The following is an 11,707-nucleotide window of genomic DNA, read 5'->3' as shown; positions in this document are numbered from 1 at the left end:
CCCTGAATTCTGAGAGTTTCAGAAGGTGATCATGATAGTACAAAAAATATAGGAAATTCTTTTGAAGAAAGACAAGCTCTAAGTGGCTGTGCAAATTGTTATCATTAAATGTCAATAACTATTTGCAGAAGCCTTATGTCTAATAAGCAACTGAGAAATATATTGATATTGGTTTTTACCTTTTAATTTTATTTGTTATTAGCTAATTTAAATGAAGTTGCTCTAACCCTCACATAACATAAACTGTGAGGGGAGTTGTGCTTCCACTGTGTTTTCTGAGTAGTTATTAAAACTATTTACCTAGGTGATATCACATTACATTTTCATTGATTGCAAGATTAGAAAACAGATCTTAGATTTCTTTAAAAAAAAAAAAAAAGGCAAAACCAAAAACACAATCTAAAATTAATGGAACATTTTAAACATGGTAGTTTCCCAGTACATTGTTGTTGCAATATTGAGTCAGTCTATGAAGTTTTGATATTTATTATTTTTGAAAAATTCTTACATATAAAAGATTTTAAGGCAGTATTTCTCAAATAATGGCAAAGGAGCACTGCATCAGAATCGCTAGGGTGTTTGTTGAAAATGCTAATCCTCAGACTCCTCCGTCACATCTAGTGAATCAGAATCTCTACGCATGCCTTGAGAATACGAATTTTAGCACCCTCAAGAGTCTTGAGAATACGAATTTTAGCACCCTCAAGAGATTTTCAAGCACATTTCTGAACCACTGTTCTACTGTTTTGTCTGGTGCAATGAAGTTTCAAACTGTTTTTGCTGCCGTTGCTGTTACTTCCATATTTCTGTCAGTATCAAGTTCATTCCTTTTCCATTCTGCCTCCAATAATTATTTTGATCACAAAGTGAAAGGCAAGAATCATTACTGCACTGCTTAACATTTACTCTTGGGGAAAAGGGAGTTTTTAGATGGGTACAGAGAATATGGATAGTCACACATATTTGTCAATTGAGGGGAAGATAAGTGTAATACAAGTACAGTTCCCAGATTTCAAAACCATTTTTGAACCAGCCAGGGAGGAGTATGATTGTAATGTAAGGAATGACTCTGTTGAAAGGACAGGATAGCTTAATAGAGGTCTCCTATCTTGCTCTGTGACGGTGCTTCTGGGCTCTGGTGATGAATGTGTTCATTTTCTGTGACTTGCTTTGGGTAAATAACGCAGTCCGGTATCAGCTCTCCAGCCTCGGGCCAGCGGCGGTTGTGTGTGCGCACTAATGACGGTGGAGGTGCCTGGGGGAGGGCCCGGGGAGGGGCTGCCCAGTACGATCGTTCCCCTGGCACTTCCTAAGATTCCCAGTTCTTTCTCTGCAGCCGGTACTTGAAGACTCCAAGCTTTCCCCTCGGAGGAAAAAAACCCGAATATCTAAATCAGCGTACTCTACGGTCTTCCCTCGTTTCTCCCTCCGCCAGGCACCACCCCCACCCCTTCCATTGTGTAGTGCGTCTAGCTCGGCTTCCTGCGTGAGACCTTAACCTCACTTGGAGCAGGAGGGATTACTGAGAATTTCGGAACCTTGAGTTGCCATGGAGCTGTACGGAAAGGTAAGCAGAAGGGAGCTCCTCCGCCTGCTCCGCGTGAAATCTCGCTTTCATGGACTTCGTGTGTGTGTGTGTGTGTGTGTGTGTGTGTGTGTGTGTGTGTGTGTGTATACTCGCGCGCGTGGGCGACTTCTCAGCGCAACTGTGTGAGTAAACCGCTTTCTTTATTTGTGTACCATTCATTGTCGTTCTCCCCCGCGTTTGCTGAATGAGATTGTAAAACCACCCTACTCTGCCTATGGAAATGTACAAACTTTCCCGATTGGGAATGGGGATGTGTAGGGCGGAGAGTTCCAGAACGCGGTGCAGGTGTCGTTTCGATTGGAAATTAGCCCAAGGTAGTGCGTTTCCTACCCAGGAAAATCACAATCTAGCTTCGGAAGCCGATAGGTAGCAAAGAAAAATCTCCAGCTGAGATGAATGAACTGGGGTCCCTTTCGCCTGCACCTTGCGAGCAAACAGCCCGGGAGGCTGAGAGCACTAGCCAGGAGCGAGTCCAAGAGAGAAGGGAGGCTCCGCGGCCGAGTCCTACTGGAGAAGCAGCCCGTTTAAATGCTGGCCTGCCGGGAAATGTAGTTTACTGCCCACCGGTTTGCGGGGAAGTTCGGCTAGGCTAGACTACAACTCCCAGGAGCACGCGGGGCTCCGGGCCAGTACGCGTGTGCGGCGCCAGGAAGGGACAGCTCCGGTGCTGATGTTGGAGCCGGTTAGCGAGCCCCGAGTGCAGAGTGGAGCGTGAAGCGCGCGGGCTGCGCACGCTTGACCGGGCGCCCGAGCCAGCACTGTGTTAGCCAGGGAGAAAGGACACTTTGCGAACAATGAGACACGAAGCTCCCATGCAGGTGGGTCTGTATAGAAAGTGTGGCCTCGGGAGGAATTGAGAGAGACGCTTTCTCCCTCGCTCCAAGTGCAAACTGCGCCCGATCTAAGGGAAGGTCTTATGCAGCCATCCGCCGGGACGCGGTTCAGACTTGGTCCTGGGGACAGAACCCCGCTCCGTGGGGGCGGTGATTGGGGTTGTTTTGAGGAGGGATGGGAATATACATTATCTTCCCGGGCTCCACAAGGATGAGAGTGTCTAGAACGTCAGCCCGGGCAAACAAAAGTCAGAGGAACATGCCATCTCTTATTGGCATTGATTGTTCCTCCTGTCTTGCCTGGTTCGTGATCGCGGTGCAGACACATCAGGTTTGGTGTTGCGAGCTGTCTACTGGAGTCGATATAGAGCAAATTCAGCTTAATTAAGAGCTCTCTAAGAAAGGAGAAGCCAACGTTAGGGTCCCCAAAGTCCCCTTTCTTCAGTTAAGGTCCTAGTAATATCAGCAAACACTTCAGGGCTTCACTCTTCCCAGAAGTATGCTAGCGCTTTATCTCTGTCCACGCTGGTTTACTCCTGCGTTTCAGAGACTCTCGTCCAAGCTTTCCTGAGTACTGTGACCATTTGTTTGTCGTTCCGATTCCTGTTTAAGTCACGGTCTTAGGTTTGCTTTCTTTGACTCCCGGCGAAGGTGCCTCTGCCTAAGCATCTTGCTTAAGTTCTGGTTTTAAGTAAAGATGAGTGATGCTTTCTCGTTTGTATGTGCAATCAATTAATACTAAACATCAGCCTGAGTTCATTAACAAGGAGAGTGATCCCATTGCGTAACAGAAAGGCACTTTATGAATGGATTGAGAAGGAATGGAACGCACCGTTTGGAACGTGTTGTCTCTCTTGAGAACCCACCCCTGCTGCCAAATCCAGCAATATAAATGTTTGACTTTAATTTGAACTTAAAGGTTTTCCAACTGTTTTTCCTCAAAAAATCAGGGGTTTTAAGCGTATGCGTCAATTTACTTTTCATTTGCGGTGTGGGTTATATATGGGCTTCGCAGGTGGCTCTAGTGGTAAAGAACGAGTCTGTCAATGCAGGAGATATAAGAGACGTGGGTTCGATCCCTGAGTCGGGAAGAGAAGGGCATGGCAATCCACTGCAATATTCTTTCATGGGTTATGCATATTTAGAGATGTGTTGACTGTTCAGTGAGAAAAATCTGTAGAATTTAACTGTTTGTTGAAGCATTATATTAATGAAAGCTCTCAAATTACCTTATGAGTTACTGAAAATTTGATTTGTTCCAGAGAACAGTGATCCAGCTGTGTATCTTCTAATACCTGTGTTTGTGACTTAGTTTTTCATTATAGACCTGATGTGAAAAGAATCTGGACAGACAATAAAGGTACAGGCTGTTGTAATCAAGATGTATTGGCTTATGATAATTTCCCATTACTGGAGTTACTGCCAGGAGCCAACTGGCTACCTTAATCATATTTGATTACAAGTAAACATTGACAGTAGACTTTAAAAGTAGATTGTTAGTATTTAACATTAACCCCATATATGCACTGAAGTTTTTATGTTAAAATAAATTACTAACAAATTAATCACAGTGCATTTTGATTTTTATTTTCTTACAGTAATTGTTTAGACTGTTCAGAAGGGTCATCAAAATATTACAGAACTATATGAAGTTAGTGCCCTAAGAAATATTTTAGGTCAATTCATATCAATTTTGTAGTAGGCACTGCAATTCCAAAGTTTAGTCAGAACTTTAATGAATAATTAATATAAGAACAAGTAACAAAATAGATTTGCTTCTGCAGTTATTTTCATATTTGGGATGTATTTTACTCACTAGACTTGATTTTTTACATTTAAAAATTTTAATGCCCGAATGCTGTCTTGAATAACATGTACATTTAAAAAAATAAAAAGCTTTTTTCTTTAGTACATTTAGTTAAAGCACATTTACTGATTCACTTTACCAAGTAAATTGTTATGGTGGCCAACTCTCAATTACTATCAGGTTTTCAAACATATATAATGATAGGAAGAATAAAAACTATAAACATGCTTTATATATATACACACATATATATATATGGCAGATATTGTCTTAGCACTTGTACTTGTGAATCATAATCACATTCCAGATGACTTTGATATATGAAAATGTAATCAGATGAATAATTGACATTTTTTCCATTTAAAGACTGAACCATATCATTTAAAATGCTAATTTACTTTTTATATTTTCTTAAATCAAAGAACTCTTTAAAATTGTTCAGTATATTTTTTAAAGTATTTATTGTGCCTTTGTACATAGCTTGGTGCTCTGTTCAGTGTAGTTGTCTTTGATATATGCAAAATTTTCTGAATAATATTTCTCTTTGAGTTGATGAAAAATGCAGGACAATAGCAGTAATAGTCTTTGCTGTCTGTATTTCCTCTGCAACTAAATAACCAGGAATAGCATTTGGTAAGTGTTCCAAATGATGGATTACAATTTTAATGCAGGAGATGGTCATTTTGTGTTTCTTCCTTTAGTGCCTCCATAAATCCTGAGGACCAAATGAAATGGAGAATAGCAGTGCTCATGACTTAAGGGCAACACTTTCAGGAACAAATTATCATTTGATTCAGGAGCCAGATTGAACAAATTCCAGTTTATCTAGTGCTTTGTCTGTGCCAAGCACTGTGCTTTGCATTCAGATCTGTGTGTATGTAAAATATAAAACAGTCCTAGAGGTCACTATTACCTTAATTACAGGCAGATAACTAGAGCTTTATATAATTAAACAACTTGACCAACATGGTAAATTCAAAATTCTGCTAAATCTCTAGGAAGCCCCTGTTGTTTCCTCTATTATTTTGGGTTCCTTAAGAAGACACAAAAAGGTGATGTAAAGAATGAGTGCCATGTTGATTTTCATTTGGATCAGAAAAAGGAAAATTGTCTCTTCTGTTTATAAAATTATCTTATATAAACTAAATCAAATATTTGAGAAGGGTCAGTGTTTTAAAAATGGCTAGCTCTTTGTCTTCCTGGTTTGAATTTCTTATAGCTTTATTTATACTCTCCAAGGACCAAAGTGGAATTCTTTGTCTGTGTTTAAATGCTTCATCTTCAATTTTGTCATCCACAAGCTTTCTTCACGTAAGTACAGAGAGCCCTCTAACTACTTAGGAAACTTCAAAGAAAAACAACTACTCAAAGCATGGAGTGGTGTGCCAAAAAAGGTTGCTTGGCTAAAAAGGAGGAGGATTGAAGAAAGAGTATGAGTGTAGGCTGAAAATGAAAGTTGAGGTGAAAAACACAATAGATATTAAATACAGCCATGCTGTCTAACAACAACAACAAAATATTACAAAGAAACAAGACATAAGTAACATTGTTTCATTTGTCTGTGAAAAGTCCATGGCAATCTTGTATTTTATTATTGTTGAATTTCTACCCACATCCAACTTCAATTATGATCAGTTTATCTTTACATAAGAAATGGAAGGTTAGTCCTTATCCCTACAGAGATGGAAAAAAGCTCTAGTTAACATTGGAGAAACAAGAACTTCTTTCTTACTTGATTTGAGCAAATTCCTGAAGTATCCACCTTTCTTCTGTAAGGGAAAATGGAGGGTAGAGAGGGAAATTGCCGTAAAGGCAAATTTCTATGGTGTAAGAATGACTTTCATTTTCAGTTTAAAGAGTTGTGGAATCATTACATGGCATAACCACAATTTCCCCCTGCCATTCTGAGCTTATATTGGAACTGCAAATTCCTTTCTTGACCATCATATTCCAAGAAGGAAATATAATTCTATGCTAAAAATTGAGTTTTCCTAGGAACTTATGAGCAGTTGTGCCGCCTGAAAAAAATGTTGTATTGGTTAAAGGTCAGCCAACAGTTTTCTCCATTTATCATTCATTAATGAGTTCCAGAGGTTCTAGGGGAACCTCTTAATAGATCATAGATTTCTACCATGCATATTATGACCTGTGAAGATGAAGTATTTTAGATTTATTTGGAATTATGTAAATTTTTAGCATTTTTCATTTGTTTATTTATAGTTTTTGAGATACTTCTTATACATTGAAATGCACAAATATTAAGTGAATAATTTGATGAATCCTAATAAGTAGATACATCTATGTAATACATACCACTATAAAGATATAAAACATTTCCATTCAATCCAACAAGTTCCTTTATTACTTTCTTTTTCCGGTTAATCTGCGGATATAGTAAGGTCACCATAAATTAGTCCTATTTATTCTAGAACTCTAGATAGTTCTGTAAAACGTACAAAATGAACGCATTGCAGAATATATAGAATGTACTCTTAAGTCTAGCTTATTTTGCTCATTATAATGTATATGGAATTCATTCATATTGTTGCAAGTGTCAATAATTCATTTTGTTTTATTGACACATTATAGTGGTGTATCAATCTGCCTTGCTTTTAAAATCTATTCTTCTGTTGATGGATTTTGAGGTAATTTCATTAGGGGCTACTATAATGAAGGCTATAAATGTTATCATATTGGTTTTTTTTATAGTAATATGTTTTTATTTCTCTTGGGTAGATACCTAAAAGTAGAATTGCTGAGGTAAAGGATAAGTCTTTGTTTAACTTTATAGGAAACAGTCAAGTCTCTAGCTAGAATGGTAGTACCATTTCATATTCTCACCAACCATGTACGAACATTCTAGTGGCTTCACATCCTCAACAGTGTCTGGTGTCAGTGGCCTTTTAAATTAAGGCCACTTTAATTGGTGATTATGGTGTCTCATTGTTTATATTTGCATTTTCTGATGACTGTGATGCTTAGCATATTTATATGTTTACTGACTATTTGCCTATCTTCCTTTATGTAGTGTCTGCTTAGCCTTTTATCCATTATTGGGGTTGTCTTTTTATTATTTAGTTGTAGGAGATCTTTGTTTGGTTTTTTAAAAAAATCCGTTTGTTTATGTATTTATTTATATAGCTTTGAAACTAGTTCTTCAAATGTATTAAAATATTTTCTGCCAATCTGTGCCTTGAATACTCATGTCTTATGAGTGTCTTTTGATGAGAATTTTTATTTTAATGAAATTTATGTTATTAATTTTAGGCAGTGTCTATATCTGGATTCTGTACTTTCTTTGATTTATTTCTCTTAACTGTGTCCTGAGACCTTACTACATTTATTTGTTATTTCTAGTGCTCAGTCAGTTGCTCAGTTATGTCTGACTCTTTGAGGCCCCATGGACTAGCCCGCCAGGCTCCTCTATCCATTAAATTTTCTGGGCAAGAATACTGGAGTGGTTGCCACTTCCTGCTCCTGGGGATGTTCCCAACCCAGGGATCTAACCCAAGTCTCTTGTATCTCCTGCACTGACAGGCAGATTCTTTAGCACCATCAATTGAAATCCTTAAATCCCTTAAAAATTTCTCCATAAGTGATTGTATGATTTGCAAATAGAGGCAGTTCTTTCTTTCCAAAGACCTCCTTTTTTTTTTTTTTCCACTATTTTTTATTCCACAGGATAGGATAGCTAGTGCAGTGTTGAGATGTGATAAGCAGGCATTCTTATCTTATTCCCAGTTTTGGGGGGAAGCCATCTTTCACCATTAAGTATGAAGTTAGCTGTAATTGTTTTGTTGTTGGTGGTGGTATAGATATCTTATCATACAGAAGTTTCTTTGAGTCCTAGCTTGCTGAGAGTATTTGTTTTCAATACAAGTGGGTGCTGAATTTTGTCAAATCCTTCTTCTGCATCTATTGTCACAATCACATGGTTTATCTCCTTTATTCTGTTGGATTATACTGATAGATTTTTAGTTAATCTGATGTTCTTTAGATAAAGCCAGTTAGTTATTATATATTCTCTGGATGCAATTATGTAATTTGTTGTAGTTTTTTGCCTTTAAATTCATTATGGATATTAATATATGTTTTCTTTTAATGCCTTTATGAGGTTATAGTATGTTATGCAGACCTTATAAAACAAGTGAGAAGTGTTTTGAGAATTTGCTGTTTGAATGATTTTGTTGTGTAAGATCTATATATTTTATTCCTTAAAGTGTTTGGTAGAGTTTATCACTGAAGCTATTGGAGCCTGGAGTTTTCTTTATGGACTTTTTTTTTTTTTTAAACAAATGACACTTTTTTGATATACAAATATCTCTATCATCCAACTACCTACACTTTCATCTCTCTCTCTCTCTCTCTCTAGCAGAATAGCCTCCATACCCCATGCTGAGATGTCTGTGGCCTAATCTCTGGAACATACCAGTAAATTATGTTACATAACAAAAGAGCCTTTGCAAATATAAGTCATGCTATGTATTTTAAAATAAGATTGACCTGATTCTCAGGTAGGCCCAATCTAATTACCTGAGCCAATAAAAGCAGAGAATGTTCTCTTGCTGGAGTCAGAGAGATGTGGCAGAAGGGGAAGTCACAAGTTTGAAGCATGAGGATTGTTGGCTTAAAGATAAAGAAGGCTATAGATCAAGGAAATGGGGATCTCAGTCCTGTAACCACAAGCAACTGGATTCTGCCAACAGCTTGTAAAAACTTGGAAGTGGAATCTTCCCCAGAACAGCCAGGTAGGAACCCAGCCCAGCTGACACATTGATTTTCATCTTGTAAGGCCTTAGCGGTATGAGCAGAAGACCCAGCTAAGTTGCCCTGTGTCCAGATTTCTGACTTGTTAAGTAATGATTGAGTGTTGTTTTAAACATTCAGTATCACCGCAGGAGAAAAGTATTTATGCCTATATAACATTTTCTATTTCATCTTGGGTTGGTTTTGGTAAATTGTGTTTTTCACCTCATTTTTCAAATTTATTGACATAAAATTGTTCAAAATATTTTACTATCTTTTATTTTCTCTAGATCTGTAATGATATCTCCTCTTTGATAATGTAAATTCTCTTTCTTTCTCCCTACCTCCCTTTTACCAGTCTTACTAGATATTTATCAATATTATTAATGGCTTCAAGTGACCAACTTTTGCCTTTGTTACCTTTTTTTTATTTACTTTTTATTTTATTGACTTGGGATTTAAAAAAACAACTATGTTCTTTACACTAACTTTAATAGAACCATTTTGTTTATTAGGCTTCTTAAAGTAGAAATTTAGATCACTGAGTTTAAATGTTTCTTTTTAAGAATAAGCCTGGTATTTACAATAAAATCTCTAACAAGAACTTTAGTAGTTGACTCTCACAAATTTCTGAGTGTAGTATTTGCATCATATTTTATTTCAAACTATTTGCTTCTTGTGATGTTCTTCTTAATCAATGGGTTTAGAGATATGTTGTTTAACTTTCCAAATACCTGCATCTTTTCCAGATAGCTTATCGATATTGATGTCTAATAAAATCCTCTTGCTACCAGAGAACATATTCTTTAAGATTTCAGTCTTTGGAAAAAAATTTAGGCTTGTTTTTAGGCTAGTGTGTGGTCTAACTTCATGAGCATTCCATGTGCTCTGTGAATGCTCCATGCAACAGTTGTGAAGTATAGTGGTATTGTGTTGTGTTGGTATGTCATGGTCTTGTATGGTGTTGCTGAGATCATCTCTAACCTTACTGATTTTTGGTCTAGTTATTCTATCAATTACTGAGAAGATTTTCAAATCTTCAGTTATGGTAGTCAGTCTTTCAGTTTTTTCAGTCCTTTCAGTTTAGCTTTATATATTTTGAACTTCTTTTATTAAGCGCACACACGTATGTAATTGTGTCTTCCTGAAAAAATTTCCTGGCTTTTGTTATGAAATCTTCCTTTATATTTTTAACAATGCTCCTTGTCTTAAAGTATATATTAATACACTCTTTCTTAATAGTATCTCATGCATATACTCACACACATATATATTTATGCCTTTGTGTGTATATATATATATTTAATATGTATGTAGTCCTATTTTTACTTTCAACTTATATGTGACTTTATATTTAAAGTGTGAATCTTATGGTCCGAGTATAATTGGGCCTTGCAGTTTATCCAGTCTAGAAAATATCCTTTAGTTGGAATTTTACCCATTCTCATATGTTGCAGTTATCAATATGATTGGATTTAAAACCAGCATTTTGCTCTTTGTTTTGGGGTCAGCTTAGGGGTTTGAATTAGCTTCTGAGATATGTAAATTTATACTTTTAACCAAATTTAAGAGATATTTAGCCATATGTTTTCAAATGTTTTTACATCTCATTATCCCCTTCTTTTTTCTTCTGAGGCTCCAATTACATGTATGTTAAACTTCAGATATTGTTCCACAAATCCCTAGGCTTTGCTTTATGTTTTTCTTTTTTTCTTGGTCTTTGTCAGTTGTACAATTCTGTTGATTTATCTTCAAGTCATTGACTCTTTTTGCTGTCATCTGCAGCCTTTTGTTAAACCCATTGAGGAACTGTTCATTTCACTTACTGTGTTTTTCCTCTCGGGCTCCATGTTGATTTCTTTTACATTAGAAATATGTTATATTGCCAAGTGAAGATAGATAACACTTTCTTGGGAAGAGATATTTGAGTACTGGAAGAGCCTATAGTTGGATTCATTTACAGTATTGTGTAGAACCAAGAAAGTGCAGAGAGCCTTTTATAGAAAAAGTGATAAATATAAATAATATTAGTGCTTTGATTCTTTCTTATAGATTTCTGGGGGAAATATTTATGTTCACATTTTAATTTTTATCACTTAATAGTTCTATGATTGTTGTTTTTGTGATACTATGTTTTTTCTTTGTGTTTTTCAAATAGAAGTGTGGGCTTTAAGACACTTTCAAAAATTTGAACAAAGTGCAAAGTTATAAAAATAAAATCATTTCAATAATTGCTTCCCTTTGTCAACTAATATATTTCTTAACAGCTTTAACTCTGAAGAAACATCAAGACTAACATGTTTCAGATTGGTTTGAAGCGTTATGTTAGTCTTACTGGGGTCATGAAATATTCTTCTGTCCACTAAACAGTGAAACCGTAAGAGTCAATGTCCTAGGTCTTCAGTTGCCTTGTTGTTCAGTTCTTAAGTTGTGCCCAACTCTCCATGACCCCCACAGACTGTGGCACGCCAGGCTCCTCTGTCCTCCACTATCTCCCAGAGTTTGCTCAAATTCATGTCCATTGAGTTGGTGATGCTATCTAACCATCTCATCCTCTGCTGCCCCCTTCTCCTTTTGCCTTCAGTCTTTCCCAGCATCAGGGTCTTTTCCAGAAAGTGTTGCCTCTCTGCATCAGGTGACCAAAGTATTGGAGCTTCAGCATCAGTCCTTCCAGTGAATGTTCAGGGTTGATTTCCTTTAGAATTGACTGGTTTGATCTCCTTGCAGTCCAAG

The 11,707-nt window shown here is 36.9% G+C and overlaps 1 protein-coding gene across 2 annotated transcripts in view; it reads left to right on the top strand.

The window, feature by feature from the left end:
- Positions 1-1,304: 1,304 nt before the first annotated feature.
- Positions 1,305-11,707, top strand: part of RAB3C (RAB3C, member RAS oncogene family) — a 290,840-nt gene continuing 280,437 nt past the window's right edge. The window contains exon 1 of one of the 2 annotated variants that reach the window (XM_061129756.1): positions 1,305-1,567. In XM_061129756.1, coding sequence (XP_060985739.1) covers positions 1,550-1,567 — 18 coding nt within the window. In that variant the 5' untranslated portion in view covers positions 1,305-1,549. Of the gene's footprint in view, positions 1,568-2,269; positions 2,407-11,707 lie in introns of those variants that run through there. The other variant, XM_061129755.1, reaches the window with a different exon arrangement.

Source organism: Dama dama, chromosome 25, assembly GCF_033118175.1.
Source record: "Dama dama isolate Ldn47 chromosome 25, ASM3311817v1, whole genome shotgun sequence".
Taxonomy (NCBI): domain Eukaryota; kingdom Metazoa; phylum Chordata; class Mammalia; order Artiodactyla; family Cervidae; genus Dama; species Dama dama.
This window is presented reverse-complemented; position numbering and strand designations above follow the sequence as displayed.